At 48.4% G+C, this 14,970-nt stretch overlaps 1 protein-coding gene across 1 annotated transcript in view; it reads left to right on the top strand.

The window, feature by feature from the left end:
• TDRD12 (tudor domain containing 12) overlaps positions 1–12,600 on the top strand; it is a 68,026-nt gene extending 55,426 nt beyond the window's left edge. Inside the window, exons 22-27 of the mRNA XM_032249147.1 lie at positions 1,558–1,745; positions 2,886–3,096; positions 5,321–5,413; positions 7,032–7,204; positions 9,628–9,696; positions 12,399–12,600. Coding sequence (XP_032105038.1) covers positions 1,558–1,745; positions 2,886–3,096; positions 5,321–5,413; positions 7,032–7,204; positions 9,628–9,696; positions 12,399–12,552 — 888 coding nt within the window. The 3' untranslated portion in view covers positions 12,553–12,600. The remainder of the gene's footprint in view (positions 1–1,557; positions 1,746–2,885; positions 3,097–5,320; positions 5,414–7,031; positions 7,205–9,627; positions 9,697–12,398) is intronic.
• Positions 12,601–14,970: the final 2,370 nt, after the last annotated feature.

The following is a 14,970-nucleotide window of genomic DNA, read 5'->3' as shown; positions in this document are numbered from 1 at the left end:
TCCTGAGTAGCTGGGATTACAGGCACGCACCACCATGCCCAGCTACTCAGGAGGCTGAGGCAGGAGAATTGCCTGAACCCAGGAGGTGGAGGTTGCGGTGAGCCGAGATCGCGCCATTGCACTCCAGCCTGGGTAACGTGAGTGAAACTCCGTCTCAAAAAAAAAAAGAACATGGACATGCCTTTTTTGGGAGAGCCACCATCCAACCCACTACAGTTTTCATTATTGGATTTTTAAAAAAATTTCTAAGTCTTTCCTGTGTTCTGTCACCTCAGTTCTAAGTTGTTCTAACTCTGATCTGTTACTCTTTTATACACGTATCATTTTCTTAGTTAACAAATTAAAAGCAGGTTTTCTTGAAATCGAATGTTATAGTTTTGATCTGTTTTGTGGATGTATCTTTCTAACAGCTTTCATTGTCTGTAGAGACTGTTCTTCTCTTTATTCTCTTTTTAATTTTATTTACATATTATGTTTTATTACTTTATGATGACTTAATATCGGATTTGACTGTGTTACTTTGCTATTGCTTGTTTTTAGGTAAAATATGTTTTCCTGACATTTTGGAGGTGGTGTGCGTCAGGGTAACTTTTCTGATTTCACAGAGTTCCCGTTTCTGTTGTTTTACATGCTGTGTAAAATAAATATGGTGACATAGTTATCTGGTTTTCTCTTCCTTCATGCCTCTTGTCCCTGGAGAGAGAGGGTGGAGATTTTGCAGGGGCTCCAGCCTTCACCCACTGTGGGGGTAGGTGAAGCCTCCTGGGCTCACCTGTTGCACTGACTGAGCCCATTTCCAGGGAGGGCCTCTGGCCTCTTCTAGAGCTCTCTGTTCTCAGGTCTGTCACTTTGTTTCCTCCTGCCCAGGCACAGACACTGATGCCTGTGGGTGTCACGAGCCTGACCCTCTCTCCCATTCTGCCAAGTGCCTACTTCTCACTCCTGGCATCCACTCTGGGCAGCCAGGGTTCCCTGCCTTCACACAGAGCATCTGTGCCCTCTGCAGACTTGCCTTGCACACTGTTCCCCTGCCTACTCTAACCTGTGAAGGGCTGTCTTCTCCAGCACATGCAAGCTGTGGCCTCTCTGTCCACTTCTGGATTGCTGAGGGTCTCTGTAGGATGCGGTTTCATCCCTGTAACCCTGGAGGCTGGTATACAGTAGACTCTTGATAAAATGCATCTGTTACCTGAAAAAAGATCAGAAGGTGTCAAGAGACAGCAGTGATATTTTCAGAAGAATTTTTATAAAAGTACGGTTAGAAGGTAAACAAAAGAACACTTACACCTAATAATGAGGTTTTAAAATAATGAAATTTGCAAAAGAAAAAATCTTCTTTCACTAGATTTAAAGTGAAACTCTAATTCTTTGTGACTATGGTGTGAGGTATTGATTTTGCTTTGGTTTTTTGGCTAGCTTCCTAGTTTATTTCCAAATCCACATTACTAAGCTTTGGGTTCTTAGGTTAGGTACTGATTTCTGCAGATACAGGGAGTGTGTACATCTTCAGTTTAGACTAAGTTTGTTTCCTGGTCATGTTTACTATATATGTTTCAGATAATGCCCTTTTATATTTTGAATGCAACAAATTACTTTGGCCGTGTAATTGATAAAAACATGGATCTGTATGCAACTCTCAGTGCTGAAATGAATGAGTATTTTAAGGATTCCAATAATAAAACAACTGTGGAAAAGGTGGAGAAGTTTGGATTGTATGGATTCGCAGAAAAAACACTTTTTCACAGGTAACATCTGTTTATTTCATCTGTAAAGTTTTGAAGCATGAGGTAACTGATGGTATTGAGTTTCGATTTCCACCTCTGTTGTTTGACTCAGTGTGTATGTGAGCCTGGTGACAGCAGGGTGTCCCTCCAGATGCCTGCTTCAGTTCTTCATGGGAAACTATTTCCCAGGCTCCTGCACCCAGTGACACTGTGACGTGTTGAGCCATTACTGCGTGCAATATACACATACATCTTTACGTCACTTAATTCTTGCCTAATTCCTATCAAGTGGGCATCATGCCCATTTTACAGATAAGAAAACTGAGCCTTGGTGATGTTATGAACATGGTGTAAGCTTGATACCTGGCATAGTGTGTTCCAATCTGGTCAGTTTGAATCACGTTTGCACCCACTTGCCTTGAATCCACAGCTGGTACCACTTGATGATAGCCTTGAATTCAGAAACTTTGAAACTTGACAGGTGATGTGACTCATGCCTCTAATCCCAGCACTTTGGGAGGCTGAGGTGAGTAGATGGCTTGAGCCCAGGAGGTTAAGGCTGCAGTGAGCTATGATCATGCCACTGCACTCCAGCCTGGGTGACAGAGCAAGACCTTGTCTCTACAAAATAAAATAAATAACTTTGAAGCTAATTTACTATGTTAATTTTTATCATGTACAGCTAGTGCTCGACTTACGACCACGTTCGGGACCACGGACCGGTCGTAACACAATTTGGTCGTAAGTTGAGTAGGCTATATGTACAGTTGAAATGGTGCACGCGGAGATGGTAGTGCTGCCAGAAGCTGGTCCGCACTGTCGTACGCCCAGCTGGGCAACGTTTGCGCTGCCAGACGCGGAGCAGTCGTGGCTATCGATTGTGGTCGTAAAGTTGAATGGTCATAAGTTGCATAGGTCATAAGTCGATCAATACCTGTAGTTAGATAAAAGGATTTAGTCTGTTCAAAAGTACTACATGTTTTCATACTTATGTACACTTTAATCCACCACTTGAATTTCTGAAGGCCTTAGTTTTTCATTTCTAGTATAGAGTACAATTATAGAGTTTCTTTTTGTATGTCTTCCATTTCATGGTAATTTGGGACAAAGATGATCTTTTCTGGGACCTCTGTGTTGAACCGATGCCCCATTGCTCTCTAGGGTTCAGGTGCTGGAAGTGAGCCGGAAAGAAGACGCCTGGGCCCCGGACGACGTCCTCGTAGAGTTCATTGACGAAGGCAGGACGAGGCTCATCATGAGGGACCAGCTGCTGCATCTCCCGGAGCAATTCCACGCGCTTCCCCCGCAGGCTGTGGAGTTTATTGTCTGTAGGGTGAAACCTGCTGACAACGAAATGGAATGGAATCCAAAGGTGGATTATTTTGGCTTTTTATGTTTTGTTGACTTTTAGAATATATTTAACCCCGAATATACACAGAAGTGAGGCCTGTCTGAATTTAGAGTGTTGTGTTTGGGCAAGGAAAGCACAGTCTGCTTAGAGGCCACTGGTGTGGGAACCTCCCAGGCGAGCCCTTGGAGAGGTGCCAGGAGGCCGCGACACTGCTCCCACCACTGTCCTTGTGGTTATGGTCACAGAATTGGTATAAAGTAAGGATGATGGTAAAATAAATTGCTCATCAACTTAAGTGGTGGAAGCACCTACAAAAGTGAACATTCCAGGCTGGGTGCTATGGCTCATGCCTATAATCTCAGCACTTTGGGAGAGGATCCCTCGACCCAAGGAAGTTGAGGCCGCAGTGAGCTATGATCGTGTCACTGCATTCCAGCCTGGGGGAAAGAGCGAGACCCTGTCTCTTTCAAAAAGAAAAAAGTGATAAAAGTGGACTCTCCAGCCAAAGAGGGGGCAGAAGCAATGGGCAGTCTCAGGAGAGGCCAGATCATTCCCCTAGGGCAGGGACAATGGGCCGGGAAGAAGAGATGGGGGCCAGAAAAGCTGCCAAAGGAAGGGTCGTTTTCTCTGGGCTTCGTGAGTTAACTAGGATGTCACCAAGCAGACGGATGAGGCATTGAAAGCGGAGAGAACCACCAGTGCTGAGGCACAGAAGAGGGCCCCATGTGGGCTCGTGTGGCCGTCCAGGTAGGGTGGACCAACCCTTGCAGACCTGTGCTGAGGCACAGACACAGAGGGGCCTGTGCGGCTCATGCGCTGTTCAGGTGCGGTGGGAAGGCCCAGCCCTTGCAGCCAGGGAGAGACCTGCAGCAGTACTGCCTGTCACTGGAGCATCAGTTGTGTTGATGAGTGCCCCGATTCTCCAAGGAAAGGTTACATTTTTGCATAATTCGACAAATGGGACATGAAATACGTCATTGCAATTGGTAAAGTAAAAACAGTTTGGGTTAAGCAAGGTTAAACATTATCCAGGAAATAAACAGGTGAATGTTTATACGTTACAGGATAAATACACAACTTTACTGTCCTAAGTGTAGTAAAAGGAGCCTTTATCACAAGGCAGTGGCGCTCCTTCTTTCTAATGACTATCTGCTTTGTACCAGGTGCCCTGCTGGGTTCTGGGAATGTAGCTGTCGGCAGGAGGGGCACGGTCCTTTCCCCAAGAAACATCTGACCTGTAAAGGTGACTGACCAAAAGTATTCCTTGAAGGAGCAGCCTTCTGTAGAAATGGAGAAAGGTTCTCCTGCTTATGTTCTTCCGAATTAACTCACCAAGTACAAGGGGGATGGAAACGGGCAGCTCCCTCGTGCCCTGCTTTGTTCATGTTAAAATGTGCATGAAAGGTTGCTCGGACAGGGCCTTCCTGTTGTAGGAAACGGCCATGGCTAGACCAGGTGGCTCACATCTGTAATCCCAGCGCTTTGGGAGCCCAAAATGGGAGGATTGCTTGAGCCTAGGAGTTCAAGACCAGCCTGGGCAACATTGTGAGACCCCATTTCTACAAAAAAAAATTTTCTCATTAGCCAACTCTGGTGGTGCTACTAAAAATTAGCCAACTGTGGTCTCGGCTACTGGGGAGGCTGAGGCAGGAGGATCGCAGGGGCCCTGGAATTCAAGGCTGTGGTGAGCTGTGATTGTGCCACTGCACTCCAGCCTGGGTGGTGGAGAGAGACCTTGTCTCAAAAAAAGAGAAAGAAAACAGCCATTTGCTCAGGAATGGGTACACAAAGACCAGGCCCTCAGCTCCAGTGTCACTGGCTGCAAGGCAGCTTCATTGCAGTGACGGCCTCAGAGCAGGGGACACCTTTCCCTTCACTCTCATTGAGCTTTCAAAGAAATAGGCATCTGTGCTTTAAAGACAGATTGGCAGGTAATAGAGGAGATGGAGTACACATGTCCACAGAGGAAAACCGACAGTGTTGTTAGGTCCTAGAGGCACAGAGCCCCGCCTCGAGCTCTGGGAACTCCCTAGTACGAGGCCATGGGCAAGTTCCCTTCCGCAGCTACCTCACTAAACTCTGCTGTTAGCCCTGTGTACAAAAGGGGGTGCTGACCTCAGTGACCTCATAGTGTTACTATGAGGCTCAAATGAAATTCATGGAATATTTTGCAAACTGTGTGGTGAATACAAAATAAGTTATTTTTTAAAGCCTCACCTAAAATAACGTTAAGTGCTTTTTTCAGGTTACCAGGTACATTCATCATAAAATTGTTGGAAAATTGCATGATGCAAAGGTGATCCTGGCTTTGGGAAATACAATTTGGATTGATCCAATGGTAAGTATGCAGTTTTCTTAACAATAAATCTGTTTGAATGGGCCCCTAAAGTTATCCAGATTATTCTAACCCGTCACTTGAATAACTGCTGCACAGAAATGGTGACTTATTTGGGGTTTTGTTAGGGAGAGGTGTTTTTCATGTTATTTGGGGCATGAATTGGGCTGTGGGTTTCGTTTTTGTTCAGGGGAGTATTTTACATTGTAACCCAGCACACATGTGCACTCTGTATGTGAGGCATACACATACAGCCGAACAAAGCTTCGTGAGGACTCCACGCGACATTCTCTGATACACACAGTTTCTGACTCACTCATTCACCACGCACTTACTGAGCGCCTGCCACGTGCCAGGAGCAGTGCTGGGCACTGGGGTTCCCTCTGTGAGCAATGCAGCTGAAGCCCCATCCTGCAGAGGAGGTAGGGGGGAGGACACATGACAAGGACACGTGACTCACAGGCATCTGTGTCTGTCCACGGCTGCTAGTACCACCCCTCCCTGCTTGTTCCCCGCAAGCTCCACTTCTCAATTCCAAATTCTGCTGTATTAGACTTAAACCTTATTATGAATACTTAGAAGATTTAAAGGAGTTAGTTTATAAAAACTGTTGCTGGATGTTATTTTTATCACGTTGGAAAAGCTTTAACATGTTAAAAGGGCAGTGGATGTAAGATTTTCTCTCTAAGCAGAAAATGGTTTTCAGAAGAGAAAATATAGATTACAAATGCAGGTAAATGAGGCGATTTGGGCATCTTAGTTGGTGTTGTGATAGTATTGTGTTTATTTTTTTGTTGGAGAGAAAAGCAGAAAATTTATTAAGCAGGGATTTAAAAGAGATTGAAGCAAAAAAGAAAACCCACCTGGCAGATGTGTCCATGCTGCAGCATGTGGCAGTGCCCACGATGTGCCAGAGGGAAACAGACCCACCCTCACCGTCTCCACCTGATCCTGCTCCCACCCAGTTTGAGTGGAGAGAGGCTCCTCCACACATTCCCTGGTGGGCACACATTCCTGGGGTTCACCTAGGAAGGGGCCTCGGCCAGGGTAGGCCTGGAGCACCCCCCATTCTCACCATGGAAGGGATGCCCCCTCCTATGCTCACACCCCCAACAGGGCCAGTCTGTTGCAGATTTTTGTGTTTGACTTAATTTTCTGTAAATGGAAATGGATGAGGATGTTTTGGTTGCAGAAAAGATAAGCAGAAGAAATGGCCCAGAACAGGATTCAGGGCCTTGGCGTAGGCGCTTCCCAGGCACAGGCAAATGCTGAGTCTCGGCAGGGAAAAGTGGTTGAGAAGGAGTAAGAAAGATGTCAGAAGTGTGCATCTGGCCGTGGCCTTACAGATTGGTCTTGACTACGGGTTTATCCTAGATTTGCTCTTGCCCCTCCCCCCACTTGCCCATATTTCTGTGGCATGGGGCGAGGTGTGGACAATTCGGATGGAACCTCAGGTATGAACCAATCCAGATGCTGCCGTGGGAAGCCCTGCACATGGTGGCAAGCGCTAAAGTGTAGCCGACGTGGCAGGAGGAGCCAGAGAGGCCCTGTGAGGGTGTGTGTGCTTCAGTGAAAATTCAGAGTGACGCCTTTTGATGTTCTGTTTTTTCATTGATTCCAGGTGCACATTATAAACCTTTCCAATTTGAAAACGTCTGTCATTGATTATAATGTTCGAGCTGAAATTCTGTCCATGGGAATGGGCATCGATAATCCAGAACATGCAGAAGAACTAAAAAAATTACATGAAGGCGCTAAGATGCCGGCTTTTGAAGAAAGCCCGAGCCAGACCTTGTAAGTGGATTTCTGTCTCCTTTTTGGAAGAGCTTTTGGAAGGAAAACTCACAAGTGTTAAGGACGTGTTTTATGAAAGTAGAAGAGTTGGCCAGGTGCGGTGGCTCACGCCTATAATCCCAGCACTTCGGGAGGCCGAGGTGTTTGGATCACAAGGTCAGGAGATTGAGACCAGCCTGGCCAACATGATGAAACCCCGTCTCTACTAAAAATACAAAAATTAGCTGGGCGTGGCGGCGCATGCCTGTAATCCAAGCTACCTGGGAGGCTGAGGCAGGAGAATTGCTCGAACCTGGGAGGTGGAGGTTGCAGTGAGATGAGATCGCACCACTGCACTCCAGCCTGGCGACAGAGCATGACTCTGTCTCAAAAAAAAAAAAAAAAAAAAAGTTTTTAATGAGTCTCCATGTACCCATCACTCAATTGTAGTAATGACCAAGCTTTTGGAAATCTTGTTTTATCTACACTCCATCCCACCCTTGCTTTTTTGGAGTATTATCAAGTGGATATCAAATATATTATTTCACCTGTATCTCTTACAGCAAGGATTGTTGTTAACTTTTTATTGACAAATGGCACACATACAAAAAGTGCACACATCAGACTTGCATGGTCAGATGTGTTGGGTTTTTCTGAGCATACCTGTGTAACCAGCCCGAATCAAGAAACACAGCCCGCCTGAGAGCCTCCCCCTCCCTCCCAGGGACTCCTCCCCACCAAGAGGAGCCATTCTCCTGACATGGAAAAGCAGAAATGTTCGTCCCCGGTTTTGTACTTTGTTTTAATGGAATTAGACAGTATACTTCCTAACCACGGTGAGTGACAGAAGCTAGGCTCGAAGGAGGCATAATTTATCTAAATTCTCACAGCTGTATCATGTTCCTTTGTATGAATATACCATTATTTGTTTACCCATTCTGTTAACCAGGGAAATTTCCAGTTTGGGGTATATTAAACATTATCGTACATGCCTTTTACAAATATATACACTTACAAATATATTTCTGAGGGAATGGGGAATGGGATTGCTGAGTCATAGAGTTCCTACCCAATAGTGTTCCAAAGTGGCTGCGCCAGCGTCTCCTCCCATGAGAGGTATTAGAGAGACTGTGACAGTCACTCTGTGGAGGGATCCTGGCAACTCCAAAGGGCGAAGGATCTGTATCAAGAATTCATTCCAGCCAGGAGGAGAACGGCAGGCACCTGTTAGGAAAGGGGACAAAAGCCCTGAGCAGCCACTTCTGGATGTCTAATTACCATAAGAGAAGGTGCCGGAACCCCTGAGTCATCAGGGAGACGAAGATGAGAGCCCAGGGGGTAACACCACTACACGCCCAGCCCACCAGAAGGGGGAAGTGAGAGAAGGAAGGCAGACACGCACCAAGCGTGGGCAGGGATGAGAGCAGCAGGGCTCCGGAAAACCTGACCAGAGCGCTGTTAGCACAGCAAAAAAGACTCGGTGACTTCTCCAATCCCATGCGTTTTATTGTGGCAAAATTCACGCCAACGGCTGCCATTTAAACTGTTTTTAAGTGTACAATTCAGTGGCACTTAGGACATTCGCAGTGTTGTGCAGCCATCACTATCCATCTCCAGAACTTGCTCATCATCCAGACAGAAACTCTGCCCCTTACGTGGCAATTCCAGAGTCTGCCCCTGCCAGCTCTACTCTCTGTTGTCTCTGTGAATCTACCAGTCCCGGGTACTTTAAGTGGAATCATCTGCTGTTTGCCTTTTGTACCTGGCTTGTCTCGGTGTAGTGTCCTCAAGGTCCACCCGTGTTGCCGCCCGGGTCGGATTTCCTTCCCTTTGAAGCTCATCCTCCATGGCATGGATCACCAAGTTTCACTTCTCCATTCATCCGCCTGTGCACGCCTGGGCTGCTGACCCTCTTGACTGTGGTGGTTGTGCTCCTGTGAACCCAGATGTACAAATACCTGTTTGAGCCCCTGCCTTCACTTCTCTGGGGTTGCTACTTGGAAGTGGAGCTGCCTGGTCCTGCGGGAATCCTGTGTGTGATTTTTGGGGAAGCTCCATCCAGTTTCCACAGCAGCTGCCCCATTGTACATTCCACCAGCCCCGCCCAAGGCCTGCAGTTCTTCACATCCTCTCCAGGGCCCCGCCTGCGGTGCAGACTCCAGGTCTCCTCAGGGCTCTTCCAGGCATGTCTCTGTGTGCATGTGGCTTTCTAAATGGCCGGTACACATGACTGCTTTTGAACATCCTAATTCCCTAGTCTCTTGCTCTCTGCATCTTCTCCGGCCCGGCCCACACAGGCCTCTTGGGTCTGTAGGGCCTGGTAGCTTTAGAAGGAGGTCCCACTGCTTTTCCCCCTGTACTCCGAGCTCTGTCCTCCACTGTCCCCAGACAAGGTCCACAGATACCCACGATTATTTGCAAATAAGTCTGCTTTGCTCCTCCAGGCTGACGGTGACAGGAACCAGGCCTGCTCAAGACCAGGATTGTCCGTCCGAGGAGCAGGAGGGGCATGGGTGAGTAAGAACACCACAGAGCTTCCTCCCAGGGCGCATGTGTAGTTGGGAGCCAGTGAGGCATGGTCCACGTGGTTGCCGGGAGGAGGCCCCATGGGCTAGGGGAAAGTCTGGGTGGTGAGTTCCAGGAGCAGGGAGGAAGATGCCGGAGTGGAGCGGCACACAGGGACCCGGGGGTGCAGGGGCCAGGAGAGGCTGGGCCAGGTCTTGCGAGGCCTGTGGCCACTGCAAGGAATGGGCTCTCATTCCACAGAGCCAGGAGCCATGAGGGGGTTTTGAGCAGATGGGTGACTTGAACAGAAGTTGGCTTTTGGCTGCTGTCTTGAGAACAGACTGAAGGGAGGGCTAGGGGACAAGGGCTGTGCCAGGAGCTTAGGACAGAAAGATGGAGGCTTGGACCAGGTGGCTTTGTGGAGGCTGAGAAGCCACCAGCTTCTCATGGTGTTCTGCTGGAGCTGACAGGGCTCCAGGCAGGCTGCGTCTGTGGCAAGAGCACAGGCCTCATGGCAGGGCCTGGGAGCCCCAGAGGCGTGAGAGGAGGGGTCTAAGGGTGAGCCTGGTGCCTCCGCCAGGGAGTGTGGAAAAGGCCGGGGATGTTGTAGCTAGCAGGTGGAGGAAAGCCTGGAGAGGATGTCTGGAGGTGGGTGGGTGAGGGATGCATGTCCTGGGCAGGAGTGATGAGCTTGGGCCAGGTGCAGCTGCAGACCCAGCGAATGCGAACCGAGACTGACAGCTGGGCTAGTGCCTGCGGGGTTAGTGGTTGCTAGTGATGGTGAAAGATTCCTGAGTCACAGCTGAAAGTAGGAGGGCTTAAAGAGAATGTGGGCCAGGCGCAGTGGCTCATGCCAGCAATCCCAGCACTTTGAGAGGCCGAGGCCGGAGGATCGCTTGAGCTCAGGAGTTTGAGACCAGCCTGGGCAACATAGCAAGACCCTGTCTATACTGAAAATATAAAAGTTAGCTGGGTTTGGTGGTGTGCGCCTGTAGGTCCAGCTACTTGGGAGACTGAGGTGGCAAGATTGCTTGAGCCCAGGTTTAGGCTGTAGGGAGCTGTGATTGTCCCACTGCACTCCAGCCTGGGTGACAGCAAGACCTTGTCTCAAAAAAAAAAGGCAAAGATGAACACCTTATGGTCTAAAGTTTTTTCATTTTTTTACCTTAATAAAAATGGGTACCTATAGGATTAGGATACAGGGTAGTTTCCATCCACTTTCGAGAAACAAGAAAAATTTTCCCATACTTTTAAGATGCTCTTTTAGAAATGAAGAGGTCATTAAAGTTCAGTAGATTTAACCAAAACAAGTTTAGTGGCTTATGGGAAGCACTGACTTTGAGCCCCAGCTCTATGCTAAGGCTCTGCACGGCCCCTTTTTTGCACTGTAGGTTTGTGGTTAGGAAGTGAGCTTACCATACCCGTGATTGTGAACACAGAGCACACAGCAGTACAGGCACTGTGAGGTTTCTCAGGGAGCCTGCTAGGAGAGACCCCATCTCAGACAGCCCCTGGAGAACAGGGGATCCTGACAGGTAGAGAGGGAACTGGCGAGAGTCTCTCGGGCTGTGACTGGCAGATCTGGAAGCCACCGGACTTAGTGGTGGGCAGATGTAGGGGAGTGTGGTCCCTGGGGGACGCTGGTGCAGTGGACGGTGACAGGTGGTTCCCACACACAGCCCTCGGCAGAAGAGGAGAGGCTGAGGTGGGCTGTGGAGGTACTAGCTTTTAAGGTTACTGAAAGTCTAAGCCTAGGGCTCAGGAAAGCAGCCGGGGAAGGCTCTTGGTTTGCTGCTGTTTGAGGAGAGTCAAAGCTTGGTGAGTATGAGGAGGAAGGAGGAGGATGGGTGACTGCACAGAGCCCGGGGAAGGGCAGTGACTAGGGACGCTCGCTGCCTGAATCTGGAAAGTGCCACGCCACAGGCTTGTTCCCGGCCAGAAGATGCGTGCACCCCTCCTTCTCACAGCTCTGTGTGTGTGCGCGCTCATTTAGGCTTGAATTGTCTCTTCAAAGATGTACAAAAACCAAGTCACACTGTCACCCACGAGGAAAGGAGCTGGCTGGCTGGGGAGCAGGGGTGAGAGGGAGCTTTTCACTGTACAGCCAAATTTGACTTATTTTAAAATACTGAACTGCATGAATGTGGTTACCTGTTCAAAGAACCAAAAGAATAACACGATATAAAAATTTTAAAATAAATAATCTAGCTAGTTATTAAGTAGGATAAAATATGGGGCAGCACGTTGAATTTAGTAGGCTCCATGTGTTTAAATGTGTGCGTCTGTGTGTTTTAGATAGAAGGATATATAAGGCAGTAATTTCTTTTTTATGCAAAGAATATTTCCAGAAGTAGGCCCAAACTGGTAACAGGGGTGGTCTCTGGGAAGATGGCCCCAGAGCCTGGGTAGGGGAGGCAGGAAACTGGCTTGTCACGTCTGTCCTGTTAGAAGCGGGCAGCAGTGAGTGTGGAAGGCAAACTACTCTGGTGAAGAGTGAAGGCCTTCCCTGGTCCCGTGTCAGTCACCAGGCCCTCATCAGAAGGCACAGAGCTGGCAGGCTGCCCGGGGCATCTTAAATGAGCCACAAGCTCTATGTGGGTCTGACTCCCCAGGGCCAGAGGCACTTTGCAGTCATTTATTGCCTGCCTTCCTCTCCCACTTGGGGAGTTCCTGGAGAGAGCCAGGTGTTAACCCCGCCTCTCCTGTCTAGGACACCTCCTCCAGCAGAAGACACTGCTCGCCTGCAGAGCCTCCAGACCGAGGACCCGGGTGCAGAAGGAGGGGCTGAGTCCAAGACGAACTCAGAAAACCAGAAGGCTGGTAGGTATTTGCTATTCAAAAGATGGTTAAGTTCAAATCGTTAATGTCTGGAAATTTTCTAATGTTTAGACTTTCCACTTTGAGATGAAATGTAGAAAAGACGACATAAACTGATGTCACCTAACGGTTCTTATTTTTGACAGTTCAGCCTCCAGTGTTTTGTTTTTGTAGTTTGAGGTCTAACATCTATCCAGTGATGTGCACAGATGTTAAGAGAACAGCTCAGCAGTGTCTGTGTGTGTGTGTGTGTGTGTGTGTGTGTGTGTCCCCGTGAACCACACCCAGATGGAGCTGTTGAACATTTCCAAGACCCCAGAAGTCTCCTGCCCAGAACCCTCCCCACCAACCATTCTGATTTCTGACCCCATTCGTTTTGCTGAATTGGAAGCATATAGAATACATTCTTTTATTTGAAATAGAGATGAGGTCTCACTGTGTTGCCCAGGCTGATTTTGAACTCTTGGCCTCAAGTGATCCTCTGCTTCAGCCTCCAAGAGTATTGGGATTATAGGCATGAGCCACTGTGCCCGGCCTATAGTATATGTTCTTGTGGCTTCCTTCAACTAACATTATGTCTGTGAAATTAATCTGCATGATTACAAGTGCTGGCATTGTTTTCTTGATTTTGGGAAGTATTTGCATATTGCATGGCTCTCTTCAGACGTTATGTCTAGGCTCCCTTTTATTGCACGGCGCTTCAGCAAAGAGGAGGAGCTGGCATTTGAATAGAGTTGGCTGACCTTGGCCGGGCTAATCGCACGGATTTAGCAAAGATTTCTGACATGTATGAACTTGGCACTGAGTTAGGTGCCATAAAGAATAAAGATAATTAGCTGGGCGTGGCGGCAGGCACCTGTAATCCCAGCTACTCAAAAGGCTGAGGTGGGAGGATCCATCGAAGCTGAGAGACAGAAGTTGCAGTGAGCTGAGATCACACCACTGCACTGCAGCCTGGATGACAGAGCAAGACTATGTCTCAAAAAACAAACAAACAGAACTGCTTGGGCACGGTGGCTCACGCCTGTAATCCCAGCACTTTGGGGTGCCGAGTCAGGTGGATCACTTGAGGTCAGGAGTTCGAGACCAGCCTGGCCAACATGTTAGAACCCCATCTCTACTAAAAATACAAAAAAATTGGCCAGGTATGGTGGTACACACCTGTAGTCCCAGCTACTTGGGAGGCTAAGGCAGGAGAATCGCTTGAACCCAAGAGGCGGAGGTTGCAGTGAGCTGAGATCGCACCACTGCACTCTAGCCTGGGCAACAGAACGAGACTCCATCTCAAAAAAATAAAAAAGAAAATAAAAGACAAACGGGACAAAACCCAAGCCCTTGCAGAAGGGGAAGTCAGTGAGGAAGAAGGAGAAGGAAAGGAGAGGTGAGACCATTTTCCGTTACTGGAATTTATCTTCATGTGGCCTTTTAATTTTGATATTTGTTGTCTTCATGAAATGGGGTTAGGTCATTGCCCCTTGTCTTGACAAATCTTAGAAAATGCCTAGATGACATATATTGATAAACTCATCCCATAACTAAACAGAGTCCCCAACGCTCCAGCGCCGGGACCTCCAGGTTTCCACATCGCAGATGTTCAGTGCTCCCGCTCTGGTCCCTCATTCCAGTTCCCAGGAGGGCGGGATAAGATCCTGGGAGGGTAGACCCTGCACGGCTCCAGTCCCTTTGATACACATCCGAGACAGTGAAATCCCCAGATAATGCGACTGAGGTGCTGAGTGCCCCAGAGGGCAGTTCACGCCCCTACAGATTGATTCCTCATTGAAGATGGAGGTTGAGGGAGGAGGTGGCTCTGTGACGGAGGTGTCTTGCCTACTGCCTGTGTGATTCCCATGCATCTCTGGATATGTTTTGGAAATTGTTTCCTACAGAAATTATTCCAGCCATTTCCACACACAGCTTTTTTTTTCTTTTGGCGGGGGAGGGGGGTGTTGAGACAGAGGTGGGTCATTTGGAAAAATGGGTTTAGATGCATTTCATTGTTGCCGTGGTCCAAACCCAGGTATGCCTTTCTTCATCACAGTCCCGTTTATTGCTCTTGCTGGCAGTGACTGCGGCTGGTGAGGTGAGAGGTGCAGGTGAGGAGAAAGGGTCTTCTGCAGGCAAGTGGTACGTGGGGGACTGGATGTAGCTGTTAAAATGCGCATGCACCTTCTCTTCATGAAGATTGCCCCTGGATTCGGCCACAGTGGGGGCAGCTGGTTTCGCTGTGTGGGATCTGCTGGAAAGGGTTTTCTGAAGAGTCCTGGGAAACAGAGAAGTTGCAAGGCCAACTGGTCAGAGGAACAGGGTCATTGGGACGATTGCCGTTAAGAGGATTTTCCCAGAGCGGTGTTGATTCCACAGTAGCAGACTGGGATCCAGTAGACTGCAGAGGTGGAGCTGAAGCGGGTCTGCACTGCCGCAGACCCTGCTACCGGCTGATTTGTGCTTTGCATAGAGCCTGG

This window comes from Sapajus apella, unplaced genomic scaffold (assembly GCF_009761245.1).
Source record: "Sapajus apella isolate SASKATOON/1434 unplaced genomic scaffold, GSC_monkey_1.0 scaffold68, whole genome shotgun sequence".
NCBI lineage: Eukaryota > Metazoa > Chordata > Mammalia > Primates > Cebidae > Sapajus > Sapajus apella.
Note: the sequence above shows the minus strand (reverse complement) of the source record. Positions and strands in the feature narration are given on the sequence as shown.